Below are 27,213 nucleotides of genomic sequence, written 5' to 3'. Positions count from 1 at the left end.
GGGTGTATGAGAGGTAAAAAAAAGTGTATATAGTACTATCCATGTCAAAATAAGATCAATTGTAAAAAATTAACCAGGGTGTGCGAGAGGTAAGAAAAAATGTGAATAGTACTATCCACGTCAAAATAGGGTTATGATTTGAAATCAAACACAATCCCATGCATGGTTACTCTAAGAATCGCATGATGATTGTTTTTGAGTGCCAATAAACAAATGAAAACAAGCTCATGCCTATTCACCATGGTGCTGATTTAATCGCTAATAAATTTCTTTTCTCCAAACAACTAACTATTGAACTCATTAAATTAACTATTAAACTCACTAAATGTCGTTTGTGGGAAAACAAATAAGCCCATTGCACTAAAGTGTAGTGTATTTTTTTTTGGGGGGCTGATAAAAAAAATAGCATATTATTATTATCACAAAAGGCTGGAGCCCAATAAGCTAAAACCCTAGCCCCACCAAAACCCTCTTCTGTTTTGCTTTCTCCTCTTTCCTTCGTCAGGGTCTCTGTTTCTGAAAAAAAAAAACTGAAGAATCAGAAATGGTCAGAAGCATCAAGAACCCTTAGAAAGCCAAAAGAAAGGCCAAGGTCAGCTCCAAGTTCCCATACCTTCTCCGTTTATTATTTATTTTTTTAGTAAATTTAGGGTTTTATCTTTTCCCCAATAGATTTGATTGAATTGAGTTGAATTTTCGTTTAGGGCTTATAGAAAGGAGATGCGTCTTCTTCCTCTTCGGGACCGTCGATGCCAGCGAAGGTATGGCAACCGGGAGTGGACAAGCTGGAGGAGGGTGAAGAGCTCCAGTGTGACCCTTCAGCTTACAATTCTCTCCATGCCTTCCATATCGGTTGGCCTTGTTTAAGGTTGCTCTGAATTTTATGAATTCTTCTCTTTGGTTTGCATAGAAAGTGCAAGAAAAGCATAAAGTTTGAATTTTGGATTGTGGGTTTGAATTATTGGAGCATGATTAGCTGAACTTAGTATAACTTAATTGAACTAATCTTAGCTGTAGCTTGTGTTGATAATTACAATTTCTTCTTTTTGGAAATGATCGCATTGTACTCGTAAGTCGTAATATTGAATTATGTTTTGAAGTTCCAGTTTTATACTTAATTTGCGGGTAATGGTTATAGTTAATAATTAAAGTTTCAATCTTTCCAAGAGAGTTATAGGTTTCCAGTTCACCGCTAAAAGTGAATTTCTTTTTACAGCTTTGATATTGTGCGAGATAGGATTGGTTCGGACAGAGTTCATCCATACCGTGTATTTCGTTGCAGGGACTCAGGTGGGCTTTATCTTTTTGTTTGTCTGACTGATTTATTTATCTAATTTCTTTTACCAATTCAATATTGATGGTGAAAACATAAACATGTGGTTCTGCAGGCAGAGAAAGCTGCTTGGAACTCTCTTGGAATATTTAAAGTACCCAACATTTCCGGAAAAAAGCGCGAACTAGTGCCAGCCAAAGCCGCAGATGATGACTCTAATATGGATAGTGAGGACAGTGATAGTGACGACGATAGCGAGGATGAGGAGTCCGGTGGATCTGGTGAACCTGTTTTGCAGGCAATATTTTTTTACATCCCACAATTGATTCAGCTCACCTTCATCTTTCTTAATTTTTATCTCATCTCTGTGCCTTTCCATTTTTCTTCTTTTCATGTACAGTTGCGCAAGGTAGCTCCTGAAGGATGTGTTGATCGTATACGCGCCATGACACAAAATCCACATATACGTGCATCTTGGGCAGACACCGGTCATGTGCAGGTCATACTTTATGTCATTAAAAGAAGACTGCAAGAATTGTAGACATTTGTGGGAACCTACATTTGTGGACATATTGCAAGCTGGAGGATCTACAAGTATGGAACTAAGATAGGAAGCTGAAGTTCCATCTTGACCATGCTCTCCCCTGGTCGGGTCGGAGGTGAAGATTGGCAAAGTTCATCATTCAACGGTGAGGTGCTCATAGAAAAGAAAGCGTCGCCCAACAAGTGGTAGATTTTTATGGGGTCTCGCTTAAACGTTGGGGAGATCCATAGATCTGGATAGAGTCTCGCCCATAGATAGAGGAAAAGTACGGACGCTAACGCGCTACGGCTTACGTAGTTCCGTGAAAAAGCGCGAACTAGTGCTCACTGACTGAACACACATTGCAGTTTCATCAGAGGAGGCTGCAACTTTTGGGGGGCCAATTGGGCAGGTTATATGTTTTCTCCTAATCAAATCCATGAAATTATAGTTATATGTTGATGTTTTGTAACCTTAAAAAGTTTAAAGTTTTAATGCTCGTTGGATAACTATTTTTTTCTACTAGATAATTATTAAACCGACTCTAAAAAGTTCCGAACTTTATATCTAATTTTTTTCGTTTTTTGTGCTCCCATTTTTCTAACCAGGCAACAAAAGTTGCAATTATGATTGGCTTTGGCACACTTGTTACCCTTGCAAGTTTCAAGACAGAAAAAACAGGTAAGCATATTACCGAACAGAGAAGACTAGATATCATGCTACAGGATCATGAGTATTTATTTTAATTTCCATTTCCGTAAAACACTGACAACAGTTGATCTGCGAATAACATCTTAAAAGTATCAAGTTCAAATTGGTTTTATAATTCCCTTATGCTTCATATTATAGAAAAATAGTTTTGTGTGACTGTAATATCATGCGTGACGGTATTAATCAACTTTTGTTATAATACGTATGCCCAATGACGAAGCTACATAGGGGCAAGGAGTGGCGACCGCCCCTTCCCTCGTCGGAAATGAAGCCCAGGAGCAAGTATCCGCCCCTCCTCTCACCGGAAATGAACCCCTGTTTTATGCTGCTGTTGAGCAGGTGCTGCGCGCGACAGTTCAGTTTTCTGAAAACCCCAAGCCAAACGGCGTCGTATTGGACATAAAAGAAAACCCCCTTAAGTAGAACGGTGTCGTTTGTATTAATTGAAAAACATAAATAAATAAGACTGACATATGGAGAGGAGACCACTCGTCCAAATTAACCTTATTGGAGCCCCCACAAACTAGCTCAAGAAGATACGACAACCTTCAAGCCATTGCCCAGATTCCCTCTTCGCGCCTTCGCCGTTCCCCTCCAAGTTCCAACCTTCAAGCCAAGCCACTGCCCAGCTTCAAAGGCTTTCATAGCTTACCTGAATTCCTCTCCAAAACTTGACAACAACAATATATAAGCTTATAGCTTACCTGAATTCCTCCAAGCTGGCCCTTTCATCTTGATTGAACCTCCAAATGACACAATTGAAGTCAAGAACACTTGAAACATGAGATTAAAGTCTAGTTTATATAAATTCCCGAATTAAAAAAATAAAATTCCAAACCTAATTGCATTTCCAAATCCTTTACCTAAACTTGTTTGGCTCGACTCACTAAATCCGTAGGCGAAAACCTTTTGTCAAATCGACAAGCAAAAAGAAAGTTACGAGTTTCCAATGATTTTTTATAGGTAAAACAGAGGGAAGCTAAGCTTTTCGGAGAAGCCGAGATTGATAAGAATATGAAGAACCATATAGCATTTTGGTTTAAAATTAAACCCACGTGGTATATTTTGGGACTTTGTAATGTGGTGAAACTAGATTTCACCTCATAAGCAATTATGACGCTGCATAGTACTTTTTCATCATTAAAAAACATAGTGATATTTTTTGTGAATTTCGAGAGTTGTGAAAACTATAAGTTAGTATATAAGCTTTTTACATTGGTTTTGGAGTTACCGGTTGCAACTGCTTCAATGGAAAGAGCATTTTCTACTATAACTGTTGTGAAAACACCATTGCATAACAAAATAGGAGCTCAATAGTTGAAGGATAGCATGGTTGTTTAAATTGAGAGATATATTTGTGCTTTTATTGATAGTGAGTCTATTATGCGACATTTTCACAACATGAAATGTTGCCAATAACAATTGTAATTTGTTTGTATTTATAAATTATTATCGACATTAATATTATCTACTATATATCTAAAGGGATTTAGTTATCTACATTTATGCGACCTCTTACCTTTTTATATTTCGCCCCTCCTCCCAAAAATTTATGGCTTCACCACTACATATGCCTACCCATCATTAGTTTTAGTGGAGAAGGAGGCCCCCACTTCAATTGAAATCGCAGAATCTCTTTATGTCGGTGCAGACGAAAATATTCAATGAATGCTCTTTGATGGTCATCCCAATGAGTTGATCGATAGTAGTGTATATGTAGCAATAGGACATACATATAGCTATGTCCAACTGTAAAAGTACTAACTTGTGTGAGAAAAAAAGGAGATGGATTGTCTGCCCTTCCCATCCTATACTATTTCCATCCCCTCTTATTTGTATGAGAAAATGTTTACGTGGCTTAACCGTGACCACATAAAATAGTAGGGGATGGGAAGAGTATGAGATGGGGAGGGCAGACAATCCATCTTCGGGAAAAAAATGTAAAAGAGTGAGTGGTGGTTGTGGTGTGGTTAAGGTTGTAATTTAACTTGATAACTGTATTTAATCTTTCAATTTAAAAAGCGATGATTCATGAATATGTGTCAAATTAATTAACGATTTAGGTAACAAGTAAATTTTTATGATAATCATGTATTTGTTTGATCTATATGAATGGTTAAAAGATTTACAAATTGAATGATTAGTCATGCTATAATATTTCGACCAAGATTTTCAAAAGTTTAATGGCTAAAAGATTTACAAGTTGAATGATTTGTCTTGCCCTCCCCCATCCATCCACTTCTCATACCCTCCTATTTCAATAATCATAATTAAACCACGTTAATATTTTATTTTAATTTTTTTATAAAAATAATAAAACAAAAAGTGAGGAGGGAAAGACAATCTAAGTCCCTCAACCTTTCAACCTTCTCAGGGCAGCATGTGCGTTGGGGCCCAGCCTGCCCCTGCGTCAGCAATAATTGGCGAATATGAGTACCCGCGCTTGTACGAAGTATCCTTTGGAGCTGCAACGCAACTTTCAAAAGGTGAGTTAATTTTTTTATTAAAAACTATGACAACACATATTACATTTTACATATAATATGGAATTTGACCTAGACTATTTTATGTTAATATATTATAAACATTCACATAAAGCACACACTTTGTGTGTGTGAACAACCGTTCACCTTCTTTCATGTTTTCCTCAAGCTTAACCGTTTTAGTTCATTCAAACTATTAAAAAAAATCATAATTTCACTTACATGTATGTAAAAATGATAGTGAAACAAATTTTCTTAATAAGGGCATATTTTTATCTTATGTAAATATTTTGATACAAAATTACTATTTTGTCTTCTTTATGTAAATATTGTATATAAAAATTGGGCAAAATAGGAAAAAAAAAGGGATATGATTGTTTTACCCTCCTCATACCAACATTGTGTAATCAAAAGTAAGGGGTAAATTTGGAAAAAGCGGGCAAAAAATTTGATAGGGTGTGTTCTCTTAATAATAGTATTGATATATTTCATATAATATTTCTTTATGGATTGGAAGTGTTCGAAGCCTGCACGTGAACTACAGAGCAAATAATCTCAACTTTTCACGTAAAATCGTGCAATTCAAATAAATCTTGTCGTGTTGTCCATCACACTAGTGGGGTTAGGGATAGGCAAAATACCTATGAGTTTGTGTAACCGTAATTACCTGTCCATTTAAAGTTTACGGTTACGGTTATGGTAACCGTTTAGACAAACAAATGGTTATGGGTATAACCTTTTATCCATAAAATTTAAATAGGCGGTTATAGGTATTACCCACAGTTATAACGGGTATTCATTGATTATGGGTATTATCCGCGGTTATAACGGATATTCATTTACCCATTTAATTTAATATATGTAAAAAAAATTTAAAAAAAATTATAGACAATGGATTGGTTATACCCATTTAATTTAACATCGAAGTTCTGTGGTTAAATTCGTATCTGATATTCCCCCCCCCCCCTTGTTTATATGTTTCTAAGGCTGGAAGAAGTTTGATGCTTTGTGTTGTCTGGTATATTACCTGGCAATGTACTAAAAAAAATGCTTTCTGCAATATCGAATGATCAATGTATTTGTCATTTTACTAGTATGGTGGTATCCACCAGATAAACTTCTGTAGAATGGATCGATGGTTGAGTTATAGTAAGCAATTTTGGGATTCCCGGTTTGTCCCAAAATTCCAAAATTATTTCGGAATTCTTGAAATTTTGGTTTGTAATCGGTCTTGAAATTAAAGACTTGCTTAAGTGTAGCAGAAAAATATCGTTTGTAAACTATTATTTCAATTATTGGAATTGTATGAGGACTTAAATGATTAAAATAGAGAAATGCATGCTAAAATGTACATATAACGGTGTTTAATTGTCAGAAAACGAAAATTATGACAATTTTTAATTTTTTTAATTTTCAAGTTGTTAAAAAAAAAACATGTAAACGGGTGAAAAAATGGGTAAATGGGTGAAAAAAAGGATAAACGTGTAAATTGTTATGATTAAATGGGTAAACGGTTATGGTTAAATGAGTATACGGTTATGAGTATGGTTAACCGTTTATAAACAGTTATGGGTATGTGTATAACCGTTTATGCAATTACCCAACGGGTAAACGGTTATGCGGATATGAATATAAACAGTTATGGATAAATAACTGCGGTTACCCGCTCACCCATCCCTACGTGGGGTGCTGTTCCGCATCATTATGCTGACGTCTTGTCTCACAAAGACTCTATTAGTGCACTTGGCTGTGTTATCTCGAAAGATGGGAGACGATCCATTTTATTGGGGGTAGGATTTTCTCCACTCTTAGTCTCTCTCCTCTTCCCTCATTTTATATTTGAATGATTACAGTTAAGTCACGTCAACATTTTATGTTAATTTTTAATAGCCAGAAGAAGACAAAAAACAATTTGTAAGTGAAGGAAAGGGAAATGGATAAAAATAGGAAGGGAGAGAATCCTACTCATTTAAATGGAGGTCTGAAATGACAGACTGTCAGCGGAATTTCAATGAAGTAGAAGAGTATCTCCTCTGGATTCATTATGTGGGGATAGATCCCACATCTCATATGTTCATCGTGTATTGTACGGTCAGTTTTGATAAAACACTAATTGTGTTTAATTTAAAATAATAAAAATTCAATAATTTTTGATCGCACGATACACGAATAACGGTTGAAATATTGAAATCCGTAAGATCTCCACATAATGATTTTTTGTTAAACCTCTCACTCCCCCACGTTCTCTCTCTCCCCCTATCTCCTTCTCATTTTTTCTAAAAATATGTGTTCATACACACAAAGTGTGTAGGTAAATGCAAGTATACTATTAAGAGAACCCTCCTAGTCAACCTTTTGGCCTTTTTTTTATATTTTTTCCCTCACTCTTGATACACATTATTGACAAAAGAAGGGCAAAATTATAATTTTATACCTGTTTTAGAAAATGACAAGTAAAACTTAAACTTTAGCAGTTGTCTTATTTGCAATGGACCACTCCAAGGTATTTTGGGTGCTCCTCATTGAGAATAGATTTTTCAATTTGATCGGTACATAAGGTGATATATTATGTGTCATTATACAAATAATGAGATATATACGTTAAAAAATTAATAACTTAAAAATATAATTTCTCATTACTTATATAAAAATACGTGATTTAACATTGTATTTCAATCACAATAAAAAATTTCTCTCGATTAAGTACTGTTGACCCTAAAAACTACCAAGCCTACGTGGCGCGCAGGCCGAGTAACTAGTGAGCTAACTACGTCCTTCGGTTGTATGTAGGTGTGCCAACTCGTCGGCCGAGGAGTAAAATATGTTGATGTTGCGTTGGGTGCGCTGCTAACTTTTGAATCTCGCGACTGTGGCCGAGGAAGGAACATGTTTTGGCATTCGGGTTCTAGAGCTTAAAGACAAGGTTGCTAGTTTTGTGAAGTTCGATATCAAATTCGACTTTCAATGTGCCGAATGTAGTAACTTGTAACACCTCACTTCGTTGAGAAGACTAATGAGATGACATCTGCCAATAAAGATTCCAAAATTCTTCTCGACCGAGACTTGGATAGATAACCAGTCGGCCTTGTCGCAATGCTGTTTATCCAAATTGAAGGTGTTTCACGGTCGGCTGATTCTACGGCAACAATGCTGTTTATCCAAACTGAAGATGTTTGCCGGTTACCTTCACAATGTTGTTTATCCAAACTGAAGATGTGTTGGCGAAAAGGGAAAACAAAAATCTCAAGGTTGTTGAGAGGTTTTGCGTAGAGCGAGGGTTTGCACAGGACAATTTGTGTGTTGAATTGGAGGGACTTTTCCATTATCTACAACTTTGTATTTATAGCCAGGCCTACATGATCACCAATCCAATAAAACATTTTCCTGGATATACTCCAAAAAACAATATCAAAACAACCGATATTATCTTTAATATATTCTGCCAATAACCTCACTAGCCTTCTTGCATTGAGTCCAGACTTTCACAAAGAGACTTTGAAAATTCAAAGCATCCTTAAAGCAACTCCAGCCATCCTTGTTGCTCGGGGGACAGGCTCCAGGAAAGGGCCTGAGGGCCGGTGGGAGGAGGTCCAGCGGTGAAGGGCCCGAGTGAGGGTGGGAGCTCGAGTTGCAGGCCCGTGGAAAATTGACAGGCCTGGTCCCTGAGCCTTGTGACGTCACGCTGACGCCAGGGCTGGTTCGGCCTTGTTTTTTATTTTTTTTGTGTCAGGCGCGTGCCCCTCACTCGCGAGTGGGGGCGCGTCGCCCGACAGGATTTCAGGGGGAGGGCCCGCGCGCTCAGACATCCCAGTTACCGTTGGGAAGCCACGTGGCTTCCCACGGTCCGTTCGATCCCAACGGTTCTTTAATAAGAACCATCCGATTTGCAACGGTAATAAAAAAAAAGCTGATTTTATATCAACCGTTCGATCTGAGATCAACGGTTGATATTAATTTGCTTTATAAATTAAAAAAAATAGTTTTAAAATTAAGAAAAGTTACCGTTGTGACACGTGGCACAATTTGGAGTGTTGGAATTCAAAATTTTAAAATCCAATGGCAGAGATTAATTTTTTGAATAAAAATTAAAAAAAAATGTAAAAAATCTGAAAAAATTGTAAAAAATCTGAAAAAAAAATTTGTAAAAAATTGTTTTTACTTTTCTATAAATACCACTTCTTCTCCATCTACCTTACACCACAATTTCATATTTTCTCAACTACTTTCAATCAAATTCCATCACTAAATTAATTGTTTTTTTTAATAAAAATCTTATCGAAATCCATCACTAAATAATTGTTTTTTTTTTATAAAATGATACGTGGCGCAACGAGAACGATTTAAAAAATCTTATCCGAAATTACAAATAATTTTATTTTGTATTATTTAAACAAACAAAAAAAACTAATATTTTATTGCCTATTGCCAGGGGGGAGGGCTCCAAGAGTGGAGATGCAAATGACAATTACTGTTCATTAATGACAGTTACTATTCATTAAAGGCAGTTAATGTTCAAAATGGTGGATTCAATAGTTGATTGCCAGGAGGAGGGCTCCATGGGTGGAGTTGCTCTTATCATTTCAAACCCATCTGTTACATCCATCACCAAGTAAAACAAAAAACCTAGTCTACCTATGTTTCCTATGCCATCATTATGCAGGACTATTATTTTCTTTAGATGATATCAAATCCCTCGTGATCTCCTATCAATTAACACATCTACAGCCAGCAGACTCAAGTTAATCTAAACTCTGTTGTTACTGCTTCCCATTAAAGATAATGAGAATCCCACTTATCTTGTACAAAAAAATTGAGATAAAGATAATTATTATGATTAAAAACCATAATATTATCTCTTAACAATAACAAAATATCTTAACTTCTTTATTCGACGGTCAACAATCATGCTCACTCAACGGCTTGGGCCAATGGTGTAAAATCGGATCCAAACAAGTACCAAGTATTTTTTAATTAAGGAATCATTCATTAGAAAAAAGCTCACTTCTGCTGTACCTCTCTCCCACGCTGTCCTCTCTCACTCCCGCTCTCCCTTCTCTCTGCAACGCAGAGGAAAAACCGCCCCCGACCAATCGAGCCTCCAAACCCACCACCATCGCAATCTGCTCCTCAAACACAACACGGCCGTGACTTTCGTGTTCGCGAACTCGGATCCAAAACTCGAGAACCACGAACTCAGTCGCGCTTGAACTTTCCGACGAGTTTTCCGTCGTTGTCCCGGATAATGTAAGCCTTTAATCGCCTCGAATCGTTGCATTTCATTGAGTAGTTTAAATTTCCTGTTTGGTTGGTTGAAAATGGCGAGTTTTGACGCAGATCAAAGGAGAAGTCCACTGCAGGACTCCGGCGAGTTGCTGAAAGAAACCGCTGATTTTCCGACCAAGCGTCGTCGATTTGGAATATTTTGAAGCCAGCATTTGACGCACCAGCATCCCTAGGCTCAGTCTCGAATAACCTGTGGGTTCGAAATTCCGAAATTCGGACCGAGAGTTCTCCGGCCAACTTCGAGATTTTCCAGCTACTTTTTGGCCAAACCAAGGTGATATATATGATCTAATTCATGGAGGGGTTTGCCCAGGGTTCGGACTGAGGACTCCATCACTGTTGCCAAGAGTTTGGAATAAGGACTCCATCACTGCTTCAGCACTTGAAGTCTCAGGTTAGTCGGGCTTCAGTACTTGTCTCTCTATTGGTGTATCTAACAATTGGTCTTGGATTCTCTGCCCTCCTATTTTGGTATGCCCTTCTATTTTTGTGATCACGGTTAAGCCCCGTTAACATTTTATTAATATTTCTTTTTGTTTTATTATTTTTATAAAAAAATAATATAAAATATTAACGTGACTTAACCGTGACCACACAAAACAGGAGGACACGGAAAATGCACCGAAATAGGAGGGCAGAGAATCCAAGTCCAAGATATAAAGGTATCATATCAACTTCAGTTATGGCGGACTCCATCGTAACCCTAAGGTTCGGTTGTTTAATTCTGGAACTTTTAAGATCATTTCTTGTTTTCTTTCTTTTTCTTTAATTATACATAATTATTATAAGTTGAAAGAAGAATATCTTAAATAATTACTTATTCATTCCATATCCAAACCAGGTCTCATCCTACTCTACTAGAGCTCATATAACTAGAAAAACTCTAAACAATTCATTTTCTTTAATTATGCATAATTATTATTCAATGTGACCGAAACTTTAGATTATACATCACTTGTCACTATAAAAAGTTAAGAATTGGAACAATAAAATTTCTCATTACTTATATAAAATTATGTTGTATACCACATGTTGTATATCACCTGTGTTCCGATCATAATAAAAAAAATTCCACGTTTTGGGGCAGTCTGGAGTCTAGGCAAATGTGGGCGCTCTTTCTTAAATGTACAAATTATATTTACAAGTTTCGGGCTGGGTTAGGTTTCCTTCGGTTGAGTTTTTTGCAAAAATAGAAAATCAAACCGAAAGTATGATTCGGTTCGGATTTTTTTATTAATAAAATCTGAAAATTGTTTTGAAAAAAAACTAAAAACTCAAGTCTTTTTTAGTAGAAAAACTAAGTCATATAATGGGTAAGCTAATTTTGTATTGAATTCACTGATACGAATCTAAGATTTTTTATTTATAATTGAAGAATAATACTATTCGACTGTAATACTGAGTTGTTGAAAACCAAAGTCTTGTATTTAAAACACAATTCCCAATTCATCAAAAAAACCCAATCCCCTGATAAAAGCAGCAAAAAGGCCCTCAATAATATTTTCAGATCTCGGACTCAAATTCAATAAGTCCCTGCATTCAAAAAATACAATAACTCGAACACCAATGCATAGATAATCGAAAAGCACAGCATAAAACTCCAGTTCATAAAAATGCAGTGATGTCCTCTTCCACGGTCCTTTATACTAAAGCGGACGACATGAACTCATCCAAAGTGGCTCTTCATTGCATAATATGTAATGTACATCACCCTGCGAATTCCAAATTGCAGCAAATACAAGTAATTCAGAAAAGTAATCAATACAAATCAAGAAACAAAAATACAATAAAATTTGATTAACCTAAAACCAAAGACCAAAACGCCAAACTGGAGCACGGAAAGCCGGAGAGCCCGAACGACCGAATAGAGATTTTAATTACTTCCGTTGGCAATGGAGACTGGAGGCTGAACTGGAGAATGATTCGGCAGTGGCGTTGGTAGAAGGACGCGAGAAGAAGGAGAGAAGAAAGAAGAGGAAATAAAAAGAAAGAAAGAGAGTAGGAAGATGGGGCTGTTGGGAGAAATAAACTAATAAAGCAGAGGCAGAGAAGATCTTTTCTTCTGGGAGAAAGGAGTGAAAATGATAGGAAATTTAAAATTATTGAGGTAAAAAGATAGAAGTTGAAATAATATAATTTTATTTTTTAAAATTTGTCAATTTTTTTGTTTTGTTAACTTAAAAGAATAATGAAATTTCAAAAACAAATTTGTTATTTTTAGTTCTCAATCAAAGAAATTTGAAAAATGACACTTATTTAAGGATCTAAAAATAATTTGAACGAAAAATATTTTTAAGGATCCAAACAGCTATTAAACTAAACAATTAAAAGTAAAAAAAGCATTCATAGAAGATATATATAACGTACTTGGTTCTTGTACCTAAAAAAACATTGGTTTTCTTGTATACACTGAAGTATGTGCAAGTTCTGGAAATTTACAATCTATAGAGTCAATCTCAGAATAAAGACATTTAAAGGAAAAGTAATAAGAAAAGTAAGTTGTGGTTTTATCCATACCCCATGTGCGGACTCCAATTTTCAGTCACAATTCAAAATTCAAGTGGCCTGTAAATCAAATATATAGGAAAAAAGTAGTAGAAGAAAACGAAAAACAATTGAAATCAAAATAGCATCTAACAAATCATTTAGAACCAACACATAAAATAATTTTTGCAGAAAAGTAATTTAACAGAGTACCATCAGGTCATGCATATATACAACATGTCCAATTAGAAAAGTGGCACATCAATAATTGATGATCAAAACGCTTAGTCAGCCTTAATTGGTTGAATCTAATTAACTCAACTATAATAAGCAGTCCATTTAATGCACAGGTTTACTGTCAATTTCTTAAAAATATAATTTTGTGCAGCTAAAAAACCAAGTGGTAGAAAAGGCAAAAACTATCTCATGGCTTGTAAATGTAATTAACTCAATATTAAACTTCACAGCCACAAATAAACCAAAATTCCTCCTAAAACCGTTAGTCAGCGTTGGAGGCTTCTATGACACACCCCGACCCAAATCAGGGTCTGCTGGCCATTACGTAAGAGTGACGTAACCATGTGCACAGTGCGGAAGCAATAATGATATAGAGAAATATGAGTGAATAAAAAACCAAACTACTAAAACTCCTAACTAAAATAAGGTGCTAGTGCGAGACTAAGTGTGCAATACACAATCAAAGCATAAATAGCCTAAGTGCAGTTTGACTGGACAAATACTAATTATACAACACCCAAAGGTGATCCTACATTTATGATGTTCTGTCAGAACCAACGTCGAAATCTCCGTGAGCCACCAAAGCACTTCTACCTAAAATCTGGAGGAGCGCAAAACAGAAAGTGTGAGTGGGCAAAAAGAAAGCTTTTAAAATTCTTTTCATTTATCAAAAGCGCTAACCCCTCGCCGTAAAACCTGTATAATTTCCCAGAAAAATAATATATACTATAAAAGAAATCATGCTCAAGATGAAAATCCATAGAAATATACCAAGCCAAAGTATCTCAATGAAATGTCATAAGTAATCCGGTTAAAATATATCAATGCCAGATATCATATAAGCCGGATCCACCTAATGTGACATGCGCGACTGAGTCTATGGCTCATAACCAATTTAAATCATATCAAATCCTGCACACGAGTCGGAATCACCTAAAACGGTCTGTACGACAAGACTATGTGTAAAGTAAATATGCTCTAGTGCTACGATTACGTGAAGGCTGTGCGAATGATAGCGGGTCACCTACGAGTCGGAACCACCTATAATGGTCTGTACGACAGTCTGTGCACTTAACTTGGATCCAAGGTGAGCATATGGTGCGGGAGGTGAATATCACGTGAAGGACTGTGCCCTAACTCTGGGCGTGATCACTAACACCGGGATGCAGGTTATGAGCTCTCAATGCATCACATCATATCTCGCATAACTAAAGCAATCTCATATCTTTAATTTATGAACTTACATGGCACTTACTTGTGCGTCCACAACACCAATCATAACTATATGCAACTACTAATGCATAAATAAAATAGGCAGATACTTTGCATGGCATTTAAAAACGTATGATCATTCAAATTCATTTTTCTGGGAAAAATCTCAAGTATATAGGTATATACGAAAAATCAAAGGCCAACTCATTGGTATGTCGAAGGATCGTAGCCCCTGAGTCTTGATTGATGGCGCTCGTCTTCTGGATAGGTCTCACCTATGTGCGAAATAACTAAATAAACGTTAATTAAAACACATGAACGAAACTAGCTAATAAGTTCTCATATAATGCTCAAATGGAGTGTTTGAATATACCAACGTAATCTACTCAACCTCATATTTTTAGAAAAATTTTCTGACCATCCATGCGCCCTCACGCGTCGGCCAAGGCACGGCCACACACACGGCCACGCGCAGGCACGTGCCTGGCACAAGGGACGAAATAGTTAACGCCGTTATGGAATATTCCATTAAACACAAGCATATACCATTAAAGATACCTGACGCCATTAGTCTCTGTTATGAATATTCCGTCAACATTGACGGAATATTCACCTTCGTCTACCTCTGCTCGCTGGAGACCGTTGTCGTCGCCGAAAACTGGGAAAAAGTTTAAACCTTCATATCTTTTTCATTTTTCAACCAAAACTCATGAATTTCATACCACAATGAAGCTTACAACGAGTAGAATAAAACCTTACCAATTTTAAGCCCTAAAATCCACAAGGTCTCGCTGGAAAAAGCACGATAATCCGGCTACCTATGCAACTCGTCGAACTCGGGCTTCCTGACGTCTAAATCACTCCAAAGTTACTCCCCGAGCTTCGTGAAAATGTTTTAAGGCTTCCTATGACCTTAAAACTCGCTGAAAAATCCACGATTACGACTGCATGAACAGTAACCCAAATCGGGAATTCTGGTTTCAAAGGTTTCCGAGGTTTTCATGTCCAACCACCACCACCATTTGGCTTCTAAGCTTGCAAGGAGTCCAAAAACACCATTCATGACCTCGATCCGTGATGTTGTAAGGGTTTTGAGGGTTGTCCGTACAGGTTGTACGGAAATGGCAAGAAAATCTGAGAGAAAGAGAGTACACGGGAGTGGTGTGTGTGTGTGATGGTGTGGTCTAGCTTGTCACCAACCAAAACCAACAAAAGTTTAACTTCTAATTGAGTCCAAAAACTTAGGAACGTAACATATTAGTCCACCTCTAAAAACATGTCACACACAACACATCTGAACGTCCATGGGCAAAATAGACATTTCACACTGACGATAAAAATAATTCGGGACGGGCTGTGAAATTCTACCTCTCCATAAATTCAATATTAAAATGCACAAATTAGTAAAATCAGTCAAATATGTAAACAAATAGACATTGTGGTGATAAATGAAGCTCTGAACTAAAAGTTGAGACAATGGATTGACAACCTATTAAATCAAACGAAAAATAATAATAATGAAAGAGATGAACTCTAATTGTCTCTCCTTGCACCATTTTTCAGTTGGTCTTATAAGAACTCATAATTCAAACAAAATAAGGCAGTGACATCAAATTGAACGTACGACACATACCATTTTTTTGGTCTTAACCGATCTCATTCGAGAATCTTCATTAAAATCAAAGATTTTTTTTTGGTCTTAACAAAATCACATATTTGAAATAAAAAATGAAGCCCGCCGAAATACCAAACTATCCGTTAAAATGATTGAAAACTTAAAAATTAGATGAATTAAGAAAAAAAATCTTATTGTAGGTCGAGCACCGGCTTCAAGGAATAACAATCGATAATCTAATATTGCTAAAAACTCCTCTCATTCATCGAGATCCTCTTCACTATTGATGTTTGACATTGGTTCTACTCAATTATAGACTTCAGCAAAGGACTGAAGTAGCTGCACATTGACTCCATCCAAAGATTAAAAAAATGTCAACATCACTCTACAAAATTTGAAGATGAATTAAATCTCTAGATGGATTGACAATTGTACCTAAAAATATAACAGAACCCAATTTCGAATGAAATTCTAAAATTCGAAACAATCCACACATAATGGAGTTCAGGGTCAAATGTAACTGAAAATTTAACAAAAACCCAAATTCGAATAAGAAATTCTAAAATTCGAAACAGTCTGGAAATCTAAAACCAAAAGCAATAAACATAGCTAAAAACAATAAAATTAGAGAAGCATGCTGGGAAATCAAAAGAGAAGGAAATTGGGGGGCATTTTTGTCCGTCCACTGTCCGTGAACAGTGCACCCAAGTTTGGGTTTGAAGTTAGGCTTTCAATACACGTAGATTTGGAAATTGGGCTTAATATTGGTCCTGGAATATATATATATATATTTGATTTGGTTAGGTTTGTTTTTCTTCTTATTTGAATGTTTAAATTTATGTGGTTTTTGTTTTAAAACTAGAGTTTCAAGAGCCTATCTCTCAAGAACTCTTATTTTTAAATTCTTAGAAATTAATCGAGGCGTTAGCCATTTACCTAGCTAGCACCGCCTAGGCGGCACTAGGTGAAGATTTTTAGTACACTAGGCAGCGCTAAGTGAAGATTTTTAGAATACTATTTATATATGTTGTATATTTCTTTTTTATAGTTGAAAAATGTTGGGATAATATGTATATTGTGTCTTGTACAGTGATCCAGTTCACAGCAGTAATACTTTGGAGGAGGGGAAAGCTACCACGGAAGATGGAGGACACAGAAGCATAACCACTGCAAAATCGCCAAAAATTGGGCCACAACGTCATCAATCAAAAGTATTCTTTCCAACCTGGGATATTATCTTTGTAGTATCATCAGCATTTTCTCTCTTTGTTGATCCCTTGATCTGCTATATTCCGTTCGTTGTCGAGAAAGACGCTTGCTTCTTGTGGGACCTACGGTTGATGTGGACATTTTTGGCTTTACGATCAATCGGGGATCTTTTTTATTTCATGGACATCGTTGTTTTTCTGAAGAGATTTCACACCGAACTTAGTACCAAGTCTTCTACATGGGCCTCCGCAAAAACTAATGACGATCGTCTTGTCACAACAGTTCGTAATTTCATCCGCAAGAAACCAGTTAGGTTCTTAGCCATTCTAGGTCGCATTTGGGTTGCTCTTCCCTTTCTACAGGTAAGACCCTAAGAGAAGGTGATCTCTTGCAAGTAATTAAATTTCACAATTAACTGCATGCATGCATGATACTTTGATTTTATTTGAGAAAAATTACTATCCGGTCTCTTGTTACCAATATTTTTTGAGTCAGACCTTATTAGTTTTAGTTTTTGATCGAAATCTCTAGTATTAATGTATTAATAAACTTAAATGTCAATTACATAGTTCGCCTGAGTTTGGGGCCTAAAATTGACATGCCAAATGAAAGTTGAGTTAATCCGAACAACATGAAAAAGCCAAAACATTCGCTTTCGGAAATTGACAGCAACAAATAATTCATTTACCCTTAAATTACTAATTCTCCAATCATTTTTCTTTGTTAAACGTCACTTCATCCATTTAACTTTTTATTGAACAAAATATATTATCTATACTAAGTAGTAGGGGTGGACTTATAAAATAACATAATTCTTGTCCCACACCAACGCAACATCCTATTATAAGCAATCCTGCTATATTTTTTAGGATCAAGGCCCCTTGACTTTTTTTCATGTTATTATTTGAATAGTAATTATATTATTTACAAGTCATTATATGTCAATTTTAAAAATAAAAAACTTATTAATCATTTTCAAATATATCTTTTTAGTATTTTTCATATATTTCTTTTTATAATTTGTATCTTTTTTTTATTTGGACAATTTTTCTTTTTAGTTTTAATTTGGGCCCATAATTTTGAATTTTAATACGAACCTTTTTTTTTATTTGTAAATGTACTTATGCTAATTATATGTATTTATTTTATGTTTTAAAATACATCAATAATTATTTCTTAAACTATATTAATAATTATATGGGTACATTCTTTTTGTGCTAAAACTATGTGAAAACAATATTACTCTATTATTGATTTTTAAGTAATTGTTACATTGTAAAGTATTATTTGAATTTGTTTAAATTTCATAATTTGTGGAAAATTGAATGTATAAATGCACGAGTTAAATTTCTTAAATGAAGTTGCAGACCTCAACCAAACTATTTAAATAAATAAGGCTTCATTATAATAATAAGGTTGATTAGGGACTGGAACCAAAATGACCATATTTATTACGTTCATTTTTTTTTAGTAAAACGATATATTTTTACAATAATAGGAAGGGGCGTTCAGTTAAGCCACATAATAGATAACATGTACATTCCTATTAAGTTTGTCATTTTGCTACCTATTTATGGTTGGAAGGTAGCGTTTGTTTTCTGGGTCTAGGATGAGACTTAAAACTTTGACACACATTAGATAGATTATTCAGTAAAGGATTTTTAGCCAAAATAATCTCTAAGATTTGCATAACTCATTACTTTGATCCCTGAGATTTGAAATCAATAGAAATGGTCTCTAAGTTTGTCCACTATCAATTATTTTAATCCTTTAGTGAGAAATTATGTTAAATAAAGACCAAAATAACAAAAATACCCTCAATTTAATAAACAATAAGCCAAAATGATTTGACAAAAATTGAGAGTACTTTTGTCATTTTATTTTATTTAATGAAGATTTTTTAGGGAATGACAAAAATGATTGATGGTGGACAAACTCAGAGACAAATTCTATTGATTTTAAATTTCAGGGACATAAGTAAATAGTTATGCAAATCTTATGGATCGTTCTGGCTAAAAAGCCGTAAGTAAATTAATGATTTAATAACATTGGTTAGCTAATAGACCAATATAACTGTTTGTTCAAATGTCTCCAGGCACTGTTGTTCATTGGAAGGTATACATACTTGGATAATTCTATGCTTATTTCACTAATTCCTTTCCAGTATATACTGAGGGCTTATAACCACTACAAATGGCTTGATCGGCGTGCTAACATAGAGACTGTACCAAGAAGATTCCTTAAAGCTATCTTAGACTTCCTTCCGTTCATCATTGCTTCTCATGTAAGTTCAAATCTTCATTATTTCGGATATTTGGGGTGAAAAATCAAAATTTTGTTGAGATATATGAATGTAAATATGATAAACTTTTTAAAACTAGCATGGTCACCATCAACATATTTACTAATATTGTTCTCTACGTAACCACATACCACTAGGTGCGGGTTTTTTTCCACTAAAAGGGTTTGTGCTATTAGCATTGAACCTTTCTCATATAAACTGTAAATTATCTTTTTAAATCTTCAGTGTGAGACTCTATTATCCAACAATAGATATAGCAATGCCCAAGCATTAACCGGTTAGTAACCAACAACATCATCTCATAATCTTAACCAATATTTTTTAAAATCAACATCCAAAGAAGGAAAACTTTCACAATAACAATGCAAATTGCCAAAATAGAGTTAATTTCTTGATATATTAGATGATTATTTCTCATTACAAGATGAACATATATATAGGGAAAGAAAGAAGACATAGGACCTAACTTTGCCTAACTTGCCTAACTTGCCTAACTTACCTAACTTGCCTAATTTACATAAAGAAAGTTGACTAGCCTAACTTCACTAGCCATCCAATACTCATGGCTGCTTTTAGTTGACACTCCCCCTCAAGTTGGTGCGTAAATATCTCGAATGCCCAACTTGCTGAGTGAAAGATGGAAAATCCTACTTGACACTGCCTTTGTTAAAATATCTGCTAGCTGGTCATCACTCTTCACATAAGGCAAGTTAATGGTACCATCAACCAACCTTTCCTTGATAAAGTGCCTATCCACTTCAACATGTTTAGTACGATCATGTTGAACTGGATTATGAGCAATGCTAATGGCAGCTTTGTTATCACAATAAAGTTTTGATGGCTTTGCAGAATTAAAACCTAATTCTCTCAACAAAGTCCTGAGCCATAACAATTCTTGCACACCATGTGCCATACCTCTAAATTCAGCTTCGGCACTGGATCTAGCCACTACATGTTGCTTCTTACTGCGCCAAGTAACTAGATTTCCTCCAACAAATGTAAAGTATCCAGAAGTCGATCTTCGATCAGTTACTGACCCAGCCCAATCTGCATCAGTGTACCCTTCAACTTCTTGATGTCCGTGATTGGAAAACATCAAGCCTTTTCCAGGGGCAGACTTCAAATACCTGAGAATGCGTTGTACATCATCCATGTGGGCTTCACTTGGCCTGTGCATAAATTGACTCACTACACTTACAGCATAGGCTATGTCAGGTCGTGTATGAGACAAATAAATCAACCTCCCAACTAATCTTTGGTACCTTTCCTTGTTAGCCGGAACTTGATCATGATAGTCTCCCAATCTATGGTTTTGCTCAATTGGTGTGTCTGCAGGTTTACAAGCTAACATCCCAGTCTCAATTAATAAGTCTATAACATATTTCTTTTGAGAAAGAAAAATGCCATGCTTTGATCTTGCAACTTCAATACCCAAGAAATATTTCAAAGTACCCAAGTCCTTCATTTCAAATTCCTTGGCTAGATACTTTTGAAGTTTTTGAATTTCCTCGACATCATTACCTGTAACCACCATATCATCCACATAAACAATTAAGGCTGTAAGTTTACCTCTATCATGCTTAAGAAATAAGGTATGGTCAGCTTGAGTTTGCTTGAACCCATAACTTTTCATTGATTGAGCGAACCTGCCAAACCATGCCCTTGGTGATTGTTTCAATCCATACAAGGACTTTCTTAACCTGCATACTTTGCCAATATCGCAAGCGGTAGTGAATCCTGGAGGAAGATCCATGTATACCTCTTCATCCAAGTCTCCATGTAAAAATGCATTTTTTACATCAAACTGTCGTAGAGGCCACCCTAGATTTGCTGCCAATGACATAAGAACCCTGATAGTGTTGATCTTTGCTACCGGAGCAAATGTCTCTTGATAATCAATGCCATAGGTTTGAGTATAACCTTTGGCTACCAGTCTAGCCTTGTACCTCTCCACTGAACCATCAGCTTTATGCTTCACTGTGAATACCCATCTACACCCAACAGGTTTCTTGCCTTCAGGAAGTGCAACCAGTTCCCAAGTGGAGTTTTTTCGAAGCGCTTCCATCTCTTCAATCATAGCCTTTTTCCATTTTGGATCTTTAAGAGCATCCTGTAACTTATTAGGAACTGAGACTGATGACAATTGGTTTGCAAAAGATATATAAGAGTCTGACAAGCGATGAGATGAAACAAAATTAGATATAGGATATTGAATACCCTTTGTAGAAGAATGACCATAACGAACAGGGGGTATCCCTCGATTTTCTCGAATAGGATAACGAGAACCCTGAGACTCACGATGTGGTTCATTTGAATCATTTGGATCATCACTTAATGAAATCTCATGATTGGACTCATCAAATATAGTAGGCTGAAGAGAGGGAGAATGAGTGGTTACCTCAGGATAATTCGTACGAGTAGCAGCTGATTGGTCAGAGAGTTGGTCAATGTGGGGATCTGTCTGTGGGTGGTCTATCTCATCATCCCTTTTTTCTTGTCCTCTCATACACCTTCAATATTTTTTCACCTTGTGCCTCATCATTAGGCAAATTTGCACCATCACCGACATCAGACAAGTGTTCATCACCAATGTCAAGCGGCAACTTCTCTTCCTCCTTACTCCATATCTCCCCCTGAAGAGAAGTGGCCAAATCTTCTTTTGAAAAAAATGCCTCGTGTTCCCGAAAGGTAACATCCATAGAGACAAAAAATTTCCCAGTGGGAGGATAGTAACATCGATACCCTTTCTGAGTAGCAGAATTAGCCAATAAACACACATTTGATGGCTCTAGGATCCAACTTATCCCGATTTTGCATGGGGACGTGAACGTAGCAGACACAACCAAACACTTTTGGAGGAATATGAAGGAGTGAAGGAAGAGAATGATATTGGGAAAAGGGTTTAGATAGGTGTTTGAAATTGGAGAACACGTGATGGCATGCGATTGATAAGAAAAACAGCTGTGTGAATGGCATCGCCCCAAAAACGTTTAGGAACGTGCATAGCAGAACATAAAGAGCGAGCCACATCCAAAAGATGACGATTTTTACGTTCTGCTATACCGTTCTGTTGAGGAGTATGTGGACAAGATGTTTGATGAATGATACCGTGTTGTTGAAAAAATGTTCCAAGTCCATAATTCAAATATTCTTTCCCACTATCAGATCGAACGACTTGAATTTTAACATGAAATTGGGTTTGAATCATTTGATGAAAGATTGGAAAAATAGACATAACCTCACTCTTATTTTTTAGTAAGTATACCCAAGAAACTCGAGTGCAGTCATCAATGAAAGAAACAAAGTATTTAGCACCAGTATAAGTAGGAATATGAAATGGTCCCCAAACATCAGAATGAATAAGAGAGAAAGGAACATTACTTTTATGGGAACTTAAAGGAAATGAGACACGATGATTTTTAGAAAGAATGCAAGTTTCACAATGGAAATCAGAAACCTTGACTTTAGAAAATAAAGAAGGGAATAGATATTGCAGGTACTGAAAGGAAGGGTGTCCCAATCTTTTGTGCCATAACCAAATTTTTTCAGAAGCTTCAAATTGTTTGGCCTCCACTTGACAGCTGTAACTTGTCTTCTCACAATCTGGTGGTAAGTCCAAGTAGTATAGACCTCCCCTCTCTCTACCATGACCAATCAATGCTTTCGTTCGAATATCCTGAAACCAACAATGGGTAGGAGAAAAGATGGCAAGACAGTTTAGTTGATTTGTAAGTTTACCAATGGAAATCAAATTGTGAGAAAGTTTAGGAACATGTAAAACAGATGAGAGAGATAAGCCTGGTGTTAATGAGATGGAGCCTGCTCCAAGCACTGGAGTAGAAATACCATTAGCAACTTTAACGGTATTTAAAGGTGGAGTAGTGTGAGAAACAAACCATGTAGAGTTATTGGTCATGTGGTCAGAAGCCCCTGAATCAATGATCCAAGGTTTATTGGGAGGAACAATTGTAGTGTTCAAGGCAAAACCAAAGTTACCTGCATCGACTAAGGAAGTAGAAGCAGTAGTTGGAGAAACTAAGTGAGCAGATTGATCCACCCGAGGTATGGAAGGCGTTGGTGTCAGGTGTGCTTGTGATCCACCAATGCCTTTCTTTTGATTTTCCTTCTTTTGAACCCACCAATCAGGATATCCATGCAGCTTGAAGCAAGTGTCTCTAGTATGCTTATCCTTGTCACAATAAGTACACTTCCTTGTATTAGTAGTTTTGGATCCACTTAATCGAGAATTGGAGACTCCACGGGGAAATCGAGACGGAGCAGCTACCATGGCGGATCCTTTCACTTGTGGGCCAACCAACATAATGGTTTGCCTACTTGCTTCAGCATTCACAAGAGCATAAGCAGCACGAACAGAAGGCAGAGTTGTTTGAGTCAAAACTTGACTGCGAACATGATCTAAATGAGGATCAAGACCAGCCAGAAAATCATACAATATTTCTTCCGAAATTTCTGTCTCTCGGGTAGCAATATCAGCAGCGCACTTCAATTTTCCAGGACGCAAGAAATCAATTTCTTGCCATATTTGCTGAAGTTTACCATAATATGCAGATAAAGGTTCTCCATTCTGGCGAGTCGCCAGTGCTTGACGGCGAAGTTCGTATAACTTTGATGCATCTTTTTCAATTGAGTAAGTTTGGGTAACAGCATCCCAAACATCTTTTGCAGTAGAGAGTCGGAGAAAAATGGCCCGTACATCTCTGGTCATGGAGTTGAGTAACCAAGATTGAACCATGGCATTCTCTTCCTCCCATATAGCATACAATGCATCAGCTTCTGCTGGTGCCATTTTTGTTCCACTGACATAAGACCATTTACCTCTGCCAGTGATGTAGATGCGGACACTTTGGGACCATGAGGAATAGTTGGACCCATCCAACTTGTCTGGGGTGATATGTAGAGACATATCATTTTGAGTAACAGTAGCTGAAACAGTGGTCTTGGAGTCACCCATTATTACTGCCTCAGAGGTTATGGGTAAATTTGTTGGGTGATTCCAACGGGTATGGCTTATGGGGTATTGGGTAGTATATTTTTCCAACGGGTATGGCTTATGGGGTATTGGGTAGTATATTTTTTTTTTGTGGAAAGATTTCTGGGTTTTGCAGAGATACTGCAAATGGGAAGAATATGGGAAAAGATGCAGCGGAATATGTATGGTCAACAAGCTGGATATGGGTAATAATGTTGGTAGATATGGCCAAATGAAAAAAGAGTAAGATTGGGTTGGTATGAAAGTAGAAGACCTGCAGAATAGCAGGTCTTATTGGGTAGATGGCAGTAGTGCCAGTAAGTGAATCAGAATAGAAACTCTGTTTGGATCAGAATGGCTCTGATACCATGCCAAAATAGAGTTAATTTCTTGATATATTAGATGATTATTTCTCATTACAAGATGAACATATATATAGGGAAAGAAAGAAGACATAGGACCTAACTTTGCCTAACTTGCCTAACTTGCCTAACTTACCTAACTTGCCTAATTTACATAAAGAAAGTTGACTAGCCTAACTTCACTAGCCATCCAATAACAATGTAAATAGTGAAAAGATGTCCAATTTGGATAACTTTTGCAAGCTTGATCTTTGAATTGACCTAAATTATGAACCGGCTAGATAATGAGATGACGTTGTGTAGTGGGTTTAAATATATAGTTAGTATCGTATTAAAATATTAACTGGTTAGTGCTTGAGCACTCCTAATAATAGGTACAATTAACTTCTCATATGGTTTTGAATAAACAAAGAGAAAACATATCACAATACTGAATAGGAGTAAGAGCATGTTTACTTCTTCTTTAAGGGCCATCTTGTTTGAGGGGGGTGGTGCTTTCATTTCATTATCTTTTATCTTTTTTCAATACTTTTCAGAAACATTGATTATTAACTATAACGTCGTGTTTGTCCATCAGCTTTACGGATCCTTGTGGTACTTTTTTGCTGTGGATCGAAAGATAATATGTTGGCAGGACTATATCTGTAAACATGGACAAATATGTGATTATCACATCTATAGTTTCTATTGTGGTCCTACTAGTCAGACATACAATGGGCGGATCGATATCCTGCGTTTAAAACAATCATGCTCTGTAGTAGAACTTCCAAATAATGGGATATCGGAGTATGGTATATATCAGTCTGCTCTCCAATCTAATATGTCAACGTCAAGATATCTTCCAAGAAAAATGTTGCAGTGTTTTTGGTGGGGCTTGCGAAATCTTAGGTTTGTATTTGATGACTTTTCATGTTTGATCACCTAGAAATATTTATGTTGTATTCTATAAAAAATTTATGCCAGTTTTCTAAAAGAACGTAATCAATAATTAATAAATTGCCCTCCATTTCATTTTTTTGCAGTTCTTTTGGTTCAAACCTTGAGACCGGTTTCGACACGGCCCAAATCATCTTTTCTGATGTGATCTCTATAAGTGGCGTAATACTATTTTTAGTATATCTCAATTCGAGGATGCAGGTTAGTGCCGTAATCAGTAGTCTTTTAAGCAAAATTTTTGTCACTAATTAAGCTTAAAGCTCCTCCATGCTAAAATTTTTTGTGTATATTTTAATGCACGTATGTATGTTTTTGGATTTAATGAACTCGTCATGAAATCGCTTTATAGAGTTACTAAACACGCAGTGGTACCAAAAAGCAGCCGAGCGGCGGATATTGAGAAAGAAGAAGGAAAAGACATATCCAATCTTAATTGAACAAACACTTATCGTGCCCCGTCACTGCGTGGATTTACTAAAGAAAGTATGTAACTAGAAAATTTTGAATTTCACAGTCAATAAAGATAATAAAAGTAATGCGTAATTAATTTTATCTAATTGAACATTGGTATGCAGGTTCCAATTATTGGAAGTATAGATAAAAAAGGGTTGAAAGTAATATCTGAGCATCTAAAGCCGGTGATTTATAATGAGGATGTTTGTATTATTAGGGAGGGTGAACCGTTGCGGAAGATGCTGTTCATCTGGCGAGGCACTACTTTGACCTACACAACTAGTAAAGGTGCAACAACTGTTTGCAAATGCCTTGAGAAAAATGATTTCTATGGAGAAGAACTTGTAATTTGGGCATTGAAATCTGCCTCATTTTCTGAGTTGCCTATCTGCACTACAACCCTTGTGTCCCAATCAAAAGTTGAAGCATTTTCAATCACGGCAAACGACTTGAAGTCAGTAGTTGCTAAGTTTTGGTTGCACTTTAGAAGGGATCTTCCTCACTCTCAGGTGGAGTGTTTTGCAGCTTCTTCCATACAAGTAGCCTGGCACCGCTACCACACAAAAAAGCTAAGAGATCAACTAGTTGGGACAAGTGGAGTGTTTTGCAGCTTCTTCCATACATGTAGCTTGACGTCACCACCAGTCAAAAGAGCTAAGAGATCAACTGGCTGGGACTAATATGTATTTTGAGCTGGTTTCGCTTTTGTTTTGTGTGTGTGTGTTTTGAGTTGGTATTGCATGCTTTGGTTTCTCTTTATATCTCTTTTCGCTTTGGTTTCCCTTCAATTTCGTGGTGTGTCTTGCGTTTTGGTTTGTGGTATGAAAAGTGTGTAATCGTTGACGTTAATGAGAACGATATTATGTATGAATTAAAAGCTCAAAATATGGATCATCTTCTTCAAATTGAACATGGAGTGGTGGAACTGGTGTTTATGTTCATTAATATTTGTAGCATAACGTGAATAGTGGTGCTGGTATTAATGTTGTAGGCGATAACCACAAAGAATTTTTATTTTTTTATTTTTAAAATTGAAGGAGGGAGGAAGTGAGGAAGAGAGTGAGAGTGAACTTGGGAGTAGGGCGAGAAGGAGAGATGTTGTATTTTTATTTTTTATATTTAGAGATGTTAAAATATGTG

The 27,213-nt window shown here is 36.3% G+C and overlaps 1 protein-coding gene, 4 long non-coding RNA genes and 1 pseudogene across 6 annotated transcripts; 3 read left to right on the top strand and 3 right to left on the bottom strand.

Annotated features, from left to right (window-relative positions):
- LOC126605504 (cyclic nucleotide-gated ion channel 1-like) overlaps positions 1 to 27,213 on the top strand; it is a 95,849-nt pseudogene that overhangs the window by 41,960 nt on the left and 26,676 nt on the right.
- LOC126605570 (uncharacterized) lies at positions 599 to 2,622 on the top strand. Of its 2 annotated transcripts, XR_007616989.1 has the most exons (4): positions 599 to 868; positions 1,217 to 1,290; positions 1,389 to 2,208; positions 2,405 to 2,622. It is a non-coding gene; the product is annotated as an uncharacterized LOC126605570 (long non-coding RNA). The 2 variants fall into 2 exon arrangements; XR_007616988.1 differs by lacking the exon at positions 2,405 to 2,622 and having other exon boundaries at positions 1,389 to 2,308.
- Positions 9,978 to 26,978, top strand: LOC126605486 (cyclic nucleotide-gated ion channel 1-like). Its single transcript, XM_050272902.1, has 9 exons — positions 9,978 to 10,234; positions 10,325 to 10,667; positions 10,877 to 10,981; positions 16,912 to 17,392; positions 19,126 to 19,314; positions 25,262 to 25,572; positions 25,707 to 25,821; positions 25,987 to 26,103; positions 26,196 to 26,978. Exons 3-9 carry the CDS (start codon positions 10,890 to 10,892, stop codon positions 26,751 to 26,753), a joined length of 1,863 nt encoding a protein of 620 aa, XP_050128859.1. The 5' UTR covers positions 9,978 to 10,234; positions 10,325 to 10,667; positions 10,877 to 10,889; the 3' UTR covers positions 26,754 to 26,978.
- Positions 11,745 to 12,262, bottom strand: LOC126605597 (uncharacterized). The gene is made up of 2 exons (XR_007616997.1): positions 12,076 to 12,262; positions 11,745 to 11,985 (listed from the first exon to the last, which is right to left on the bottom strand). It is a non-coding gene; the product is annotated as an uncharacterized LOC126605597 (long non-coding RNA).
- Positions 19,711 to 24,877, bottom strand: LOC126605601 (uncharacterized). Its single transcript, XR_007616998.1, has 2 exons — positions 24,821 to 24,877; positions 19,711 to 19,822 (listed from the first exon to the last, which is right to left on the bottom strand). It is a non-coding gene; the product is annotated as an uncharacterized LOC126605601 (long non-coding RNA).
- On the bottom strand, positions 22,617 to 23,542 carry LOC126605579 (uncharacterized). Its single transcript, XR_007616990.1, has 2 exons — positions 23,329 to 23,542; positions 22,617 to 23,008 (listed from the first exon to the last, which is right to left on the bottom strand). It is a non-coding gene; the product is annotated as an uncharacterized LOC126605579 (long non-coding RNA).

Source organism: Malus sylvestris, chromosome 2 (assembly GCF_916048215.2).
Source record: "Malus sylvestris chromosome 2, drMalSylv7.2, whole genome shotgun sequence".
In the NCBI taxonomy this organism is placed as follows: Eukaryota; Viridiplantae; Streptophyta; class Magnoliopsida; order Rosales; family Rosaceae; genus Malus; species Malus sylvestris.
The sequence above is the reverse complement of the archived record's forward strand: the minus strand, read 5'-3'. Positions and strand labels throughout refer to the sequence as shown.